We start from the raw sequence: 16,785 nt of genomic DNA on the forward strand, positions 1-16,785 counted from the left end.
AGATCTTACTTGCATACAAATCGTTACAAAGTAGACTTCATTATTAATATAGGTCCACCTTGTCCCTCCATCCAAGTGTGTCTAATTACCAAAGTAGCAAAGAAAATGCCTTTTAAATAAGTTTTACTTATATGGATGTCTCTGTACATAGATCTGAATGAGAGCATTAGAGTGAGTTTCATATATGATTTTATTAAATGATAAATGAGAAAAAATTTTCTTTTTTACATATTTATTATTTTGACAATAATGGTATCTGGTATAAATGAAGATAGAAAAAGCTGAAAGCTAAAAAGGGGGGAAAGAGAAAGAAAGAAACAGAGGGGTAGATCTAATAGAGAAAGAATAGATTGAGAAAGGAAAAAGAGGGAAGGGAAAATCTGCAATGTCACCCAATTAGGATTTTCAAAGAATTCAGATACAGAGCCAGAAGGAATCTTACAAACTCTCTAATTCATCATTTTTTCTTTGGAATTGAAGTTTGTGACTTGGCCTATATCATTAAGAGAGGGATAAAGGAAGGCATTTGAACTTCAGTCCACTTACTCCAAACTCAGATGTCTTTTCATATTACCTAAAAAAACTTTCCTCTGGCCAAGCCACAATTTGAATTCAGGTCCTCTGACTTCATTCTAACATGGTCTCTCAATTAATTTATTCAGGTTTAGATAACTTTCAGTTTCTAAGAGGATATCACAGGTGGTTGTGGAATAGAATGACTAATTACTAAGCATACTATAACTGTTTTTCAAGCTTTCAGTTAGATCTTTTCTCTTAATCACTTGTTTCTGTGGGTGTATTTAAATTTTTCTTTCTTCCTACTATAATTTCCATGTAGTAACACTGGTCTTTGGTTTTCTGAAGCTAGCAGAAACTATATCTCAGTAAGAGAAGTAGAGAATAAAAGCTAAAGTTGTTTTCACTAATAAATTTTTGACTGTATTCCATCTACATTAATAGAACAGGTACTTATTCTTCTGAGAATAGGCCTACTTTCCTGCATTTCTCCTGCTCCCTATGGATTCCAGATACAAATACAGATAGTGAGTCCAGGGATTGTATTAAGATGCTAATTAGTATGAGGATCACTGATGCAATTGGAATGCCTGCAGCCATAGACTGAATGTAGATTAAAATAAATCCCTCTCAGGAGGACCACTTATTTAAATGTAAACCTTATGAATAATTGTCTATTATTGATGGAATCTAATCTAATCAATCTTATACTTGGCCTATTTTTAGTAAACTCATACATCTATTATCTTTTATTCTGAGGAAAAAAAAGTGTAGAATAAATTGGCTAATTTTTGGAGGATAAGGATTATATAGGAAAAAACATTTTTCTTGAAAACTACAGAATTGATTTATAGTCATCTATACAGTGACACTTGTGGGCCAGACCTTAAAAACTATTTATAGACAGATTTGAAGATTAAAAAAATGCTTTTCTAGTACAAAGTTTCTCTAGTATATTCAAAGACTGAGCTTTGACAATTATAAACAATGCCCTTTTCCCAACACATATTGTAATTGTCTTTTCAATTTTTAGCATAAAAATAAAGTTAAATGTAATACAGCAAATTAATAATTCTTTTTGAAAGATTTTCACAAGATATTTTTGGACTATAGTTCTAATGATGAAGACAACCTATGAGCAGAACAATCAAATTGACTGATTTTAGAGGGATGTGAAAAACTACAGAAGTCTAGGCTTGGGGGATATGAGTTTAGATCCTCTCCCACTTGACAAAATGAATTAGATACTGCTCTGTCATTTATAACAAATGTTTTATTTTCTCCTCTGGGTCTCATGTTCCTTAACAATAAAATGAGATTGGTAATGAGAATCAAAAGAGATAACAATGATAAAAATAAAAAATAACATGTATATATATTTAAATTTGAAAAACAGGGATATTCAAATTGGGTTGTAATGAATTGGGTCCAATGAATATATAAAGAGCCTCACAATTTTTAGTTCAGTTTCTTCTAATTGTCTTTCCTAGGTTTGCAAAAACTCTTACCTTAATGTCCACTTGTAGTATTTTTTACTACATTCAAAACTTTGCTATATTCTTCAGCATTTTTTTCATTATTTCATATATGTTATATATTAAATATATGTCTACAGATAAACTTGTACAAAATATAAATTTATCAATAAATTTATTATCAATATATGAATATAATTATTGCTATTAAAACAATCAAATATATAACCATATTTTAAATAATAATTCCTAGTTATATTTATCATAATTTTATTATAATGAAGTTATATGCAAATATATTAAAACAAGCATATTTTTTCCAATTTTTATAAAAATGGGATTTAGGCAATAACTAATGAAGTTACCTTAAATCCAACTAATGTCCATGGTACATAATTTTGATAAAAATTCTAGTGTTTCAGTTTTCATAAAATCTCTCACATGCATTTCCTTTTTATTCATAGAGTAACCATCCTAGCTTAGACCCTTATTACCTCTCATCTGGACTATAACAAAAGCCTAATAATTAATTTCCCTACCTTCTCTCCCTCTCCACCACAAAGCTGCCAAAGTGATTTTCCTAAAGCACAGGTGTGATCCTGACACTCCCCTATTTGAGTAACTCCAGTTACTCCCTAATTGCCTTGAGTGCCAACTCCCATTGGCTCCCTAATTGCTTGTAGCAGAAAATACAAAGTCCTCTGTAGGGTACTTAAAGCTTTTCACAACCTGAATCAATCCAACTTTTTGGATTTATTAGTAATTATTTTTTCAGCCTCTATAATCCAGTCAAAATGACCTTCTTACTATTCCTCATGCAAACTATGCTACCATCTCTCACTCTAGCTATTCCATATGCTTATAATGAATGCAAAGTCTCTCCTCCTCTCTACCAGAACCCTTAGTTTCTTTCAAGTATTTTGCCCAGTGCATACAAGAAGCTTTCCTAAGCTACCCAACTATTAATCTTTCAGTCTACCAATAAACATTTATTAAGCACTTACTATATTCTAAGTATGTGCTAAGTGCTGAAGAAACAAAGAAAAAGCAAGACAGTATTTGCTCTCAAGTAGCTCACAATTTAATGGTGTTCTCCCAAACTCAGTTACCTTGCATTTATTTTGCATATATTTTACTTTTATTCACATATACATATTATTAAGGTATTGATTAAAGTGAATGAAACTATGCCTGCTTTCAAAGAGCTTACATTCTAATAAAGATGTCATTTTCCTTGAAAGAATACAGGCTGCTCCAGGGCTTCATTTTTTTTTTTTAATCTTTGAATCAAAAGTACACACACACACACACACACACACACACACACACACACCACAGTTCTTGTTTTACATAAATTTTGCATTAGCAAATTTGATTTGGATGTATAATTGGCAGCCTGAAGGGGCTGTAAGGACTGCAGCTGAGGTGCTATATCAGAGTTCTCAGCTACAGGCACTGAAGCAGCTCGAGATTCAGGGGCCTAGTAAAGCTGAGGAAGAAGGTAGAACTATGTAAAACACGTAAGGGGAGGGGACATTCTGCAGTTGGTTTATGTTAAGTGAGAACTCACCTTGAAAAGTGCCCAGTATAGAGTGGATGCTTAATGAATACCTCGTGAATTATTGACCCATTATCCCAAGTACACATGACTGATACAAATCATACACTTTTCTATAGAACTAACTCAAAAACCTCTCTATGAAGATGTTTGACTCCTGGCTCCCTTCAGAGGCTCACACTTTTGAACAGTCAACAGCTCCTAAGACTCCACCCCCCATTCCCAAAATGGAACGTATGAATCATATTTAGATGTCCATTTGTGTTCCAAACTTTCTAAAATGAGTATCAGTTCTGTTCAAATCCTATGTCCTCTCAGTGGTAACTGTCTCACTAGATTCTTTTTGGGGGGAATGCTCTTGAGCATAGCAGGAATTAGATATCCCTGAACCAGGTTTTTTGTTTGTTTGTTTTTTGTTTTTGCCTTTTCTTTTACTACTTTTGTATCACTGCATTTTAAGTCAAGACACAGGATGATCCCTAAGGAATTGCTTTCGAAACTTAAGGATTTATGAATGAATATAGGTATTCACAGTCATAAATAAGCATATAAAAGTATATAACTATAAAATCACATTCATTCTTCCTCATCCCTCAACCCCAAATATGAACTTGAAGTCAGGAAGATTTGAGTCTGAATTCTGCCTCAGACATTTAATTACCTGTGTGATCTTAGGCAAGTCACTTATGCTGCCTTAGACTTAATGTAAAGGTAAATGTAAAATGCAGTAACAGCACCTAATTCACAGAAATGTAGTTGGTATTGTATGGAATGGTGAGATAAGGTGAAGAACTCACAGGAATGTTTTTCTGTATTTTTTTTATTATTATTTCTATTTCTCTGTGACCTACATAAGTACAGTGTGTGCAAGCCAATATTTACTTAAAACTTGGGTATATTTACTTAACCAGAGATGATGACATTTATCCTTGTTCAATGTTATCATATTTAGACTATTAGTTTAAATGATGTCAGCTCAGTAATCTGAAGTTTGAAAGTCTGATTGATGATTCTTCTCAGAACTAGGGAAACAAAGCATTCTGTTCTAATCTGCCTTTGGCACTAATGTTTAACATTTAATTAGGGGAGAGGGCACCTATTTCTCAATGCTCCCCAATTTATGATGTAATCCTTTGTAACAAAACCTATAAAAGCTGTATATCTTTACTACTTCTTTAGCCCTCCCACCATGAGCTTTCTCTTTCCCTTATCTCATGATAAAATGGCTCATCCTCCAGAGATTTTAATAAATACCCTTTCTGCTTTCTATTTTGAGTGATCTGTGAGTAGTCATTTTGGGTAAGGGTCTTCTACATCCCACACAGTATCAAAAAAGATTATATAGGGTGCTGTGCAAATTTTCAAGTGTAATACAAATGCTAATTACTACTGCTGCTATTGCTCCTTCTCCAATTGCCACCACTATTACTACTCTCTAATATTTATGTAGCACTTATTAAATGCTAGGTACTGTGCGAAACACTGTATAAATATTGTCTCATAAATATTGATCCTCACAACAACTCTGAGAGGTAGGTGCTATCATTATCTCCATTTTACAAATGAGGAAATTTAAGCAGGCAGAGATCAAGGAATTTGCTCAGAATCACAAAGCTAATAAGTGTTTGAGGTCAAATTTAAATCCAGGTTTTCCTGACTCCAGGCCAAGCACTCTATCTACTAGTACCACTACCTTTACTACTATTATATAGTCCAATTATGATTTAAGAAAAACAGTGTCTTCACTATGTGAATGTTTTTTTCCTATGAGATTACTGCTCTCTTATCAAAAGACATAAACTTCTTATTTTTTTCTCATACTTACATTTGTGATAATGGATCCTTTTATACTCTTGCTTCTTATAATAAATATTAGTAAGATGGTGAACAAGTGTTATTGGTATATAATATTTCTGAAATAATCTAAGTGATCTATGCAAAGAATGAATCTATGACCATGGCTTATTTTTATCACCATGCCCTGTTTTTTCTTCTGTAAACTAGAGTTTTGGGTCTATAGGTATTTACTCAGAGACAATATTGTGCTAATAAGTTTCAGACTGGGATCAATGCCATTAGTTCAAGAGTATTGCTGGTATAGAATTCATTTATTTAATTTATATTTTCCACAGATGTTCTTCCCATTTGGGGGATAAATTTGAGTAACTTTATATAAGCTGTAATCAACTTCACATTGCAAAAAAAAAAAAAAATACTTAAGATGCATTCTTAGAGCACAAGAGAATTTATCAGCTCTGAAGGCATGCTTACTTAAATTCACTTCTAGTAACCTCAATATATGCAAGGTAAAATCCCAAGCTCTTCTATGGAGAGCTAAAATAGGGAGACTACAAGAAAAGTAGGGGGAAAAAAAGATATTATAAGGGGAAAAAATGAAACAATTCAGCAAAGCCTCTAATGGCTCACAAACTACAGAAAGAGAAAACCAACTGCGATTCTGACCATTAAGAAAATAAGGCAGAAATTCACTCCCCTCATTTTACAAATGAGGAAAATGAGATCGAATGATATTACATAGCTTGTTTCAAAACCTAGAGCAAACTCTGAATTTCACTCAATATTTTTGGACATCTACTTTTTATGCATTCTAATTGTTTTTATTAAGTGATATGTTTTAAAAGTTTGATTTACAAAATGTTATGGGCCAAAATTCTGAACTTGAAACAAGGATTCTTACAAGATGTTAATGGAATTGATAAGACAATGATTATCTAGTTTTGCATGATGATTAATAGTTCTCTAAGTTCAGTATGATTGATTTACTCTTACAACAAATAATGGTTTCCTAGTGAATGATAGTGAATGAAGATAGAATGATTGATTTATTCTCAGTGTAAAGCATATAAACTGGGAGCCCCAGCTTGATTCAGGCAGAGAAGACAAAGGACTGGATGAGATTCATTCTATCTTCAGTCAAGCTCCTGGTGGCCTGGCCTCCTGCACTTCCCCCACTGAGACCAAGGCCAGAATGAAAGGCTCTCCAGAAAGCTGGCCTGAACCCCAAGTGAAGTAGATAGGACTTTCAAGGAAAAAATATACGATTTGGACTTTAATACCTGGCTACTCTTATGGTGATTACTGAACTGAAAAGCAGGCTGCCCCAAAGACCTTCAGAGAAAACTGAAACAAGAACATTATATTTTGGCTTCCGAATGTGGGGCTAAGGATTTAAGTCCAGACCCAATCCTGAGTTCAGTGAAAAAACCTCTGATCCTGATTTCAGTGGAAAAGTCTCCTATCCTGAGTTCAGTGAAAAAGTCTCCGTGACCCAGAAATTAGGGTAAGTACAAAAATAGACAAGAAGGAAACTTTGTAAAGGGCTGAACTCGTGCTTCAGCTGAAATGTGACAAATGCTGAAAAATAATTATCCCTCAGTATATGGAAAACATTCTTAAACTTTTACATTGTATTATTTTGAGATATACTAATTCTAAGTGTTTTTCAAATAAAATAATTTAAAATGTGAAGTGAAATATTTTTAGAAATCCTTTTTATTTCTTCAAACAACTCAAAAAATGTGAATCAATAGAACTATTAAATGAAAATCACAAACTCCAAAAGATGTGGGTTTTAAAATGGATTCAGTATAAAATCAAAGTCTTTGCCCTTTATTTGAAGGTCTCCATTTCATTACTCACCAACTGACAGCCTTCTAGGGAGTTGACTAGCTGAGCATTCTGACAGGAGAGAATAGAACCAGCCAAATTCAGCATTACACACACTGCTGACAGCAACATGAAAAAAGTTATCTAGAAATAAACCAAAAAAAAAAAAATCATTAGCCAAGAGAAGGGATCATAGGAAAATTTTAATTTTACTTTTTAAAGCACTCTAAATTTATCAAATAATCACATGGATAAATAATGTAGTTTAAAGAAAAACAAAGCATTCTCTCAACTTTCATATTTATATAGTTTTAGCACTTTAATACTTATTGAAACTATTATTATACATATATGTACACACATGTACATGTATATAATTTGTATCCACCATTAAAATGTAAACTCTTTGAGGGCAGAAAGTGTATTACTTTTGGCTATTTTGTTGGCAAAGTATTTGCATATAGTAAGAGCTTAATAAATGCTAGCTGACTGGGTAATTGATCATAGGAGGATACAGTATCTAAATAGGTTAGTAAATAGAAACTAATCTGAGGATGGAGGGTATACTGATGTAATAAGGACTCTGTCTCCCTGATCTTTGCGGAGGATAGGCCACTTGGTCTGGGGAAATTCCTTTTTTTTTTTTTTTTTTAATTTTTTTATTTAATAATTACTTTATATTGACACTCGTTTCTGTTCCGATTTTTTTCCCCTCCCTCCCTCCACCCCCTCCCCTAGATGGCAAGCAGTCCTTTATATGTTGGATATGTTGCAGTATATCCTAGATACAATATATGTTTGCAGAACCGAACAGTTCTCTTGTTGCATAGGGAGAATTGGATTCAGAAGGTATAAATAACCCGGGAAGAAAAACAAAAATGCAGATAGTTCACATTCGTTTCCCAGTGTTCTTTCTTTGGGTGTAGCTGCTTTTGTCCGTCATTTATCAATTGAAACTCAGGTCTCTTTGTCAAAGAAATCCACTTCCATCAAAATATGTCCTCATACAATATCGTTGTCGAAGTGTATAATGATCTCCTGGTTCTGCTCATTTCACTTAGCATCAGTTCATGTAAGTCTCGCCAGTCCTCTCTGTATTCATCCTGCTGGTCATTTCTTACAAAACAATAATATTCCATAACATTCATATACCACAATTTACCCAGCCATTCTCCAATTGATGGGCATCCATTCATTTTCCAGTTTCTGGCCACTACAAACAGGGCTGCTACAAACATTTTGGCACATACAGGTCCCTTTCCCTTCTTTAGTATTTCTTTGGGATATAAGCCCAATAGAAACACTGCTGGATCAAAGGGTATGCACAATTTGATAATTTTTTGGGCATAATTCCAGATTGCTCTCCAGAATGGTTGGATTCGTTCACAACTCCACCAACAATGCATTAGTGTCCCAGTTTTCCCGCATCCCCTCCAACATTCATCATTATTTTTTCCTGTCATCTTAGCCAATCTGACAGGTGTGTAATGGTATCTCAGAGTTGTCTTAATTTGCATTTCTCTGATCAATAATGATTTGGAACACTCTTTCATATGAGTGGTAATAGTTTCAATTTCATCCTCTGAAAATTGTCTGTTCATATCCTTTGACCATTTATCAATTGGAGAATGGCTTGATTTCTTATAAATTTGAGTCAGTTCTCTATATATTTTGGAAATGAGGCCTTTATCAGAACCTTTAACTGTGAAAATGTTTTCCAAGTTTGTTGCTTCCCTTCTAATCTTGTTTGCATTAGTTTTATTTGTACAAAGGCTTTTTAATTTGATGTAATCGAAATTTTCTATTTTGTGATCAGTAATGGTCTCTAGTTCATCTTTGGTCACAAATTTCTTTCTCCTCCACAAGTCTGAGAGATAAACTATCCTATGTTCCTCTAATTTATTTATAATCTCGTTCTTTATGCCTAGGTCATAGACCCATTTTGATCTTATCTTGGTATATGGTGTTAAGTGTGGGTCCATGCCTAATTTCTGCCATACTAATTTCCAATTATCCCAGCAGTTTTTATCAAATAATGAATTCTTTTCCCAGAAGTTAGGGGCTTTGGGTTTGTCAAACACTAGATTGCTGTAATTGACTATTCTGTCTTGTGAGCCTAGCCTTTTCCACTGATCCACTAATCTATTTCTTAGCCAATACCAAATGGTTTTGGTGACTGCTGCTTTATAATATAATTTTAGATCAGGTACAGGTAGGCCACCTTCATTTGATTTTTTTTTCATTAATTCCCTTGAGATTCTCGACTTTTTATTGTTCCATATGAATTTTGTTGTTATTTTTTCTAGATCAATAAAATATTTTCTTGGAAGTCTGATTGGTATAGCACTAAATAAATAGATTAGTTTAGGGAGTATTGTCATCTTTATTATGTTCGCTCGGCCGATCCAAGAGCACTTAATATTTTTCCAATTATTTAAGTCTGACTTTATTTGTGTGGAGACTTTTTTATAATTTTGCTCATATAATTCCTGACTTTCCTTTGGTAGATAGATTCCCAAATATTTTATGGTATCAACAGTTATTCTGAATGGAATTTCTCTTTGTATCTCTTGCTGTTGGGTTTTGTTGGTGATGTATAAAAATGCTGAGGATTTATGGGGATTTATTTTGTAGCCAGCTACTTTGCTAAAATTATGAATTATTTCCAATAGCTTTTTGGTAGAATCTCTGGGGTTCTCTAGGTATACCATCATATCATCTGCAAAGAGTGATAGTTTGGTTTCCTCATTGCCTACTCTAATTCCTTTAATATCTTTCTCGACTCTTATTGCCGAGGCTAGTGTTTCTAATACGATATTAAATAATAATGGTGATAGTGGGCAACCTTGCTTCACTCCAGATCTTACTGGGAAAGGTTCCAGTTTTTCCCCATTGCATATGATGCTTACTGATGGTTTTAAATATATGCTCCTGACTATTTTAAGGAAAAGTCCATTTATTCCTATGCTCTCAAGTGTTTTTATTAGGAATGGATGTTGGATTTTATCAAATGCTTTTTCTGCATCTATTGAGATGATCATATGGTTTTTGTTAATTTGATTATTAATATGGCCAATTATATTGATAGTTTTCCAAATATTGAACCAGCCCTGCATTCCTGGTATAAATCCTACTTGGTCATAGTGTATTATCCTGGTGACGATTTTCTGTAATCTTTTTGCTAATATTTTATTTAAGATTTTAGCATCAATATTCATTAGGGAGATTGGTCTATAATTTTCTTTCTCTGTTTTCAGCCTACCTGGTTTAGGTATCAGTACCATGTCTGTGTCATAAAAGGAGTTTGGTAGGACTCCTTCAATCCCTATTTTTTCAAATAGTTTATATAACCTTGGAGTTAATTGTTCTTTAAATGTTTGGTAGAATTCACATGTAAATCCATCTGGTCCTGGGGATTTTTTCTTAGGGAGCTGATTGATAGTTTGTTCTATTTCTTTTTCTGAGATGGGACTGTTTAGGATATTTACTTCTTCCTCTGTTAGTTTGGGCAAGCTGTATTTTTGGAGGTATTTTTCTATTTCATTTAAGTTGTCGAATTTATTGGCATAAAGTTGGGCAAAGTAACTCCTAATTATTGCTCTAATTTCCTCTTCGTTAGTGGTGAGTTCTCCCTTATCATTTTTAAGATTAACAATTTGATTTTCCTCTTTCCTTTTTTTAATCAGATTTACTAAGGGTTTGTCTATTTTGTTGGTTTTTTCATAGAACCAACTCTTAGTTTTATTAATCAATTCAATAGTTTTTTTACTTTCAATTTTATTGATCTCACCTTTTATTTTTAGAATTTCAAGTTTAGTGTTTGACTGGGGGTTTTTAATTTGTTCCTTTTCTAGCATTTTTAATTGCAAACCCAATTCATTGACCTTCTCTTTCTCTATTTTATACAAATAGGCCTCTAGAGATATGAAATTTCCCCTTATTACCGCTTTGGCTGCATCCCATACATTTTGGTATGATGTCTCATTATTATCGTTTTCTTGGGTGAAGTTATTAATTATGTCTATGATTTGCTGTTTCACCCAATCATTCTTTAGTATGAGATTATTTAGTTTCCAATTATTTTTTGGTTTACTTCCCCCTGGTTTTTTGTTGAATGTAATTTTCATTGCATCGTGGTCTGAAAAGGATGCATTTACTATTTCTGCCTTACTACATTTGAGTTTGAGATTTTTATGTCCTAATATATGGTCAATTTTTGTATAGGTTCCATGAACTGCTGAAAAGAAAGTGTATTCCTTTCTGTCTCCATTACATTTTCTCCAGAGATCTATCATATCTAACTTTTCTAGTATTCTATTTACCTCTTTGACTTCTTTCTTATTTATTTTGTGGTTTGATTTATCTAATTCTGAGAGTGCAAGGTTAAGATCTCCCACTATTATAGTTTTACTGTCTATTTCTTCTTGCAGCTCTCTTAGTTTCTCTTTTAAGAATTTAGATGCTACCCCACTTGGTGCATATATGTTTAATATAGATAGTGCTTCATTATCCATGCTACCCTTTAGCAAGATATAGTGCCCTTCCTTATCTCTTTTAATTAGATCAATTTTTGCTTTAGCTTGATCTGAGATCAGGATGGCTACCCCTGCTTTTTTGACTTCACCTGAAGCATAGTAGATTTTGCTCCAACCTTTTACCTTTAACCTGCATGTATCTCCCCGCTTCAGGTGTGTTTCCTGTAAACAACATATTGTAGGATTCTGGCTTTTAATCCATTCTGCTAACCGCTTCCTCTTTATGGGGGAGTTTACCCTGTTCACGTTTATGGTTAGAATGACCAATTCTGTATTACTTGCCATCTTGTTGACCCCGGTTTATGCTTTTCTCCCTTCTTTCCCCTTTCCCCCCTTCCCAGTATTAAGCTTGTGAGCACCACTTGCTTCTCACAGCCCTCCCTTTTTAGTATCCCTCCCCCCGCCTTAGAGTTCCTCCCCCTATCTTACCCTTTTCCCTCCCAGTTCCCGTATTCCCTTCCGCTTAGCTTATTCCTTCCCTTTTCACTTTTCCCTTCTCACTTTTCAATGAGGTGGGAGAAGTTTCACCATAGATTGAATATGTCTTAAGATTTTTCACTTAAAGCCAATTCTGAAGGCAGTAAGATACCCACTATATTCATCCCCCTCCATTCTTTCTCTCAGATATAATAGGTTTCCTATGCCTCTTCATGAGATGTACTACCCCCACTTTACCCTTTTTCTGGTACAATGTCCTTTCCACATCAATTTCTAGAACAAGGTATACATGTATTCTTTATACATCTATATAGTCAAAATATAGTTCCCAAGATTAATCTTTACCTTTTTAGATTTCTCTTGAGTTCTATATTTGTAGATCAAACTTTTTGTTAAGTTCTGGCTTTTTCATCAGAAATAGATGAAATTCGCTTACTTCGTTGAATGTCCATCTTCTTCCCTGGAAAAAGATGCTCATTCTCGCTGGGTAAGTTATTTTTGGTTGCATACCAAGTTCCTTAGCTTTTCGGAATATCACATTCCAGGCCCTTCGATCTTTTAATGTGGATGCTGCCAGATCCTGGGTGATCCTTATTGTGGCTCCTTGATACTTGAATTGGGTTTTTCTAGCCGCTTGCAATATTTTTTCCTTCATCTGAGGGTTCTGGCATTTGGCCACTATATTCCTTGGTGTTTTGATTTTAGGATCCCTTTCAGTGGGTGATCGATGAATCCTTTCAATATTTATTTTTTCCTCTGTTCCTATGACTTCTGGGCAGTTCTCTTTGATAATTTCCTGGAAAATAGTGTCCAGGCTCTTTTTTTCATCATGTTTTTCTGGGAGTCCAATGATTCTCAGATTGTCTCTCCTGGATCTGTTTTCCAGGTCTGTTGTCTTCCCCAGAAGGTATTTCACATTTTTCTCCATTGTTTGATTTTTTTGGATTTGCTTGACTGATTCTTCTTGTCTCCTCGAGTCATTCAATTCCACTTGTTCAATTCTGATTTTCAGTGAAGTATTCTCTTCACTCACTTTTTTAAAATCTTTTTCTAATTGTCCAATTGAGTTCTTTTGTTCTGTGGAATTTTTTTCCATTTCGCCAATTTTGTTTTTTAGAGAGCTGTTTTCTGTTTCCAGTTCACTAATCCTATTTTTCAAGGATTTTACTTCTTTATCCACTCTCTCTTTAACTGACTTCTCCAGGCTCTTTTGCCAAGCCTCACTCTGCTTTTCCCATTTTTCTTCTAGCTCCCTTGTGAGAGCCTTTTTAATCACTTCTATGAGGTTCATCTGTGCTGAGGAACAGATGATCTCCTCCTTTGGGGATTCACCTGGGGACTGCCTGTTTTTAGTCTCCTCAGGATTTAGAGTCTGCTCTCTATCTGTATAGAAGCTGTCAAGGGTTAAAGTCCTCTTCAGCTTCTTGCTCATTCTGTCTAATAATCAAAGACAAACTACCAAAGAAAAACAGAAAAAACTGGAGTCTTTCTTTGGCGGGGGGGACTGGGTGTGTTATCGAGCTTCCTCTACAGACAGCGGGGGGGCAGCAGTGAGGCACTAGCCCGACTGTGCTGCGCGTGCGCTCTGAGATCCCAAAGCATGCTAAGTCACTGTGGGGGGGGAAGGGGGGGTGGCCAGGTCCTGAGAGACTCCAGCTGTTTGGTGTTGTATTCTTCAGCCCCAGTGTTTTTAGCTTCTCTGCTGGGCTGCTGACTTGCTGCCGGAGCAAAGTATCCAAACCTGTAGCGAAGCTCTCCCCACAGAGAAGGCTGCGATCACTCCCCACCCCCTCTCCAGTCTGCTCCTGTGCTCTCACTGCCACTGCCCGCCGCCTGCGCCCGATATAAAACCACCCCAGCCCTCCAGTAAAGACAGACCTTTCTTGGCGGATCTCAAGGATGGCTTCTCTTGGTAACTATATGTGGGTTTTTTTCAGTCAAGCATTGATTCAGAGGCTTGTAATGAAGTGGATAGTGAGAGAAAGCGTGGAGCTTATGCAGCTGTGAGCCTCCTCTCTGCCATCTTAACCGGAAGTCGGGAAATTCCTAAAAATGATCCCCACCCACCTGAATCTCCCTTGGGAAAGCTATCTGATTCCCACAGGAATCTCCCACTCCCAATTGATTTGATAATCACTTTGGTCTGTGAAACAAACATCACCCTATATTGAATTGAAAATTAGTCCCTCAAATTCATCTGGAAATCACTCTCTAGCCCCAGGCCATAAAACCCCAATATAATCAAAAGCTATACCCCAAAATTTGCTAAAAATCCTAACAGGATTTGGCCTACTGAGAAGTTGTTTTTTCTCAGTGTAAACCCCTCTTTGAGAAATACCTTTTTGGAAGAGCCTGCTGAGTTGTTTCTCAAAGTAATAAACTCATTTTTTGCCACAAACCTCACCTGCATTCAGGATTTTGAATTCATAAAAACCTTCAACACTGGCCTAGGAATCTTTCATCTTAGGAATCTCTCATCCCTCATTTCTCATATCTCAACAACACTAACAACTAAAATAGTACCTGAGATATAAAGACAAAGATTCTAAGAAATTGAGTTAAGAAAAGTGCACATTACATGTATAGGAGAATCTGTGCAAAGCTAAGCAAGTAGAAGATGGAATGCCAAACTAGGGAATGGGATTGATTTGCTGGAATAAAAAGTTTATAAAAGGGAGTAATGTGATAACAAATTCAGAATTGCAGCAAATTTCAAAGAGCTTTAAATGCTAAGGTGATCCATTTATAGTTTGTCTTAAAGGCAATAAGGACTTTCTGAAGTTTTTTTTTTTAAGGAAAGGAGCAAAATGGTCAAAATAAATAATTTGAGAAAAATTATTCAAACTCAGGTCCTCTGATTCCAGATACTGTTGTGTGGTTCAGAAATGGTGAGAAGTCACCATTTAATAAAAAAAAAAATAGCTGGAGAAATCTCTAGAAGCAAAGCAAAGTTTATTATACATTCTCGCTAGATAGGCTGTCCCACCCATCAAGCAGACAATCGAAGGGAGGAAGCACCTTCTGGTGCAGCGTTAACACTTTTAATCCCTAACACAAATAGTACATTCTAAAATGATGTATAAATGCAATGAATTATAAAATTCAAAAGCTCTGATTAACCAAGTACTTGTCATAAACAACACTATTCAGAAAGAAAAGGACCAGTTTTGCCAAACTCTTATTGAAAAAAATGGAACAGTTCACTTTAATTATATAATATTGGAAATACTATAATATACTGAAGGTAAAAGTCAGAAAGGATAGCTAAAGAAAATATTCAATGAACTACAGCTTCAAGCAATAGGCATAACAAAAGATGGATTCATAACCCGCGAATTAGCCTAGGACATTACTCTGTTCTTTTTGAGCAATAGATTCTCTTATCCATCACAAGCTTTGAATAGAAATGGGTCATTTGTATAACAACTACAAAATGATTGGGGTACACACACATCCCATTACTTTTTATTTGGTTAAGACACATTCTTGAGCCCAATCTAATGCCACTGATGACTATGTTTTTTGCTCAGTACTTCTTTCCATTCTTTACTCATTATTCTTATTAGAATGTTAGGCAATTTCCAACCTGAATTCTGATGATATGAAGATATAGATACCAACCAAAGAAATACTTCATATTACCATCATAAAAAGAATTTTTGTTTCCACCAATAATGATGCTATGGTGTTCTTCTTTTCTAAAATATAATGGTTCTCCAGGAGCAGGTTTCTTGGGGAGGTTTTTGGAGGCAGCCTTAGTTTCGGTTCAGAGTAATAATAACCTCAAAAGCAGCCAGGTGTTAAAAGTTTAAATCCTTTATTGTCTCCTTCAAAATAGCCCGGTTAGTTTTCTTAGAGGCCTATCTTCCTCCTTGGTTCCAAGAGCTCTTGCAGCTTGTCTGCCAGCTTCAGCCTCAAGCTCTCTCTGAATCTTGGTTCTGCCTCACTGCCATCTCTAGCTTCTTAATCTCCTCAACTGACTGATTTCTGGCTTTCAATCTCTTCAACTGACTTCTGACTGAAGCTCTAAGAGCTTCTTATATATGATCTCTTAAAGGTGTGAACCTAAAGGTTGACTCCTCCTCTGAGAGAGTGGGATTGTGGGAGGTGTAAACTTGTGAATCTCTTACTGAATCCTGAAATCTCCCAAACTTGTGAACTAATGTGTGAGCTAATGTGTGAACTCTCAAAGGTGTAAACATAAGCATTATTTCTATCAATTCCATTGAGTTAACACTTTGTTTCAAGTTCTGGCTCATAACATAAGGCTATCTTTGAAAATGAAAGAAGGAAAAAAATAAATGGATAAGTCATGGAACTACAAAGAGAGGATCCATACAAGATGAGGAATCATATGCAATAAGGAATAATATACAAGAATGATGGGAACCCCAAAACTCTAAAATTCTTCCAAGGCCAGATTCTCCTTGAATCCTGGCCTCAGTAAAAGATCCTGAGAGACGGGCACCACCCCCCATTGATAATACTCACTACTGATTAAGCTTCCTATTGAATTAAAGAGACTCATTCAATTCTATTCAAATTCAGCTCAAACTGTACCCAGCCCCATCAAGAGCAACCCCCAGGTTGTAGCCAAGCCTTATAAAAAGAGACAATTTAAATGCTCTCTTTGCAG

General features: G+C 35.1%; 1 protein-coding gene across 1 annotated transcript in view; it reads right to left on the reverse strand.

Annotated features, from left to right (window-relative positions):
• The window catches only part of ENTREP2 (endosomal transmembrane epsin interactor 2), a 597,828-nt gene that overhangs the window by 182,288 nt on the left and 398,755 nt on the right, over positions 1 to 16,785 (reverse strand). Inside the window, exon 3 of the mRNA XM_051973800.1 lies at positions 7,210 to 7,320. Within this exon, the coding sequence (XP_051829760.1) occupies positions 7,210 to 7,320 (111 nt within the window). The remainder of the gene's footprint in view (positions 1 to 7,209; positions 7,321 to 16,785) is intronic.

This window comes from Antechinus flavipes, chromosome 2 (genome assembly GCF_016432865.1).
Source record: "Antechinus flavipes isolate AdamAnt ecotype Samford, QLD, Australia chromosome 2, AdamAnt_v2, whole genome shotgun sequence".
In the NCBI taxonomy this organism is placed as follows: Eukaryota; Metazoa; Chordata; class Mammalia; order Dasyuromorphia; family Dasyuridae; genus Antechinus; species Antechinus flavipes.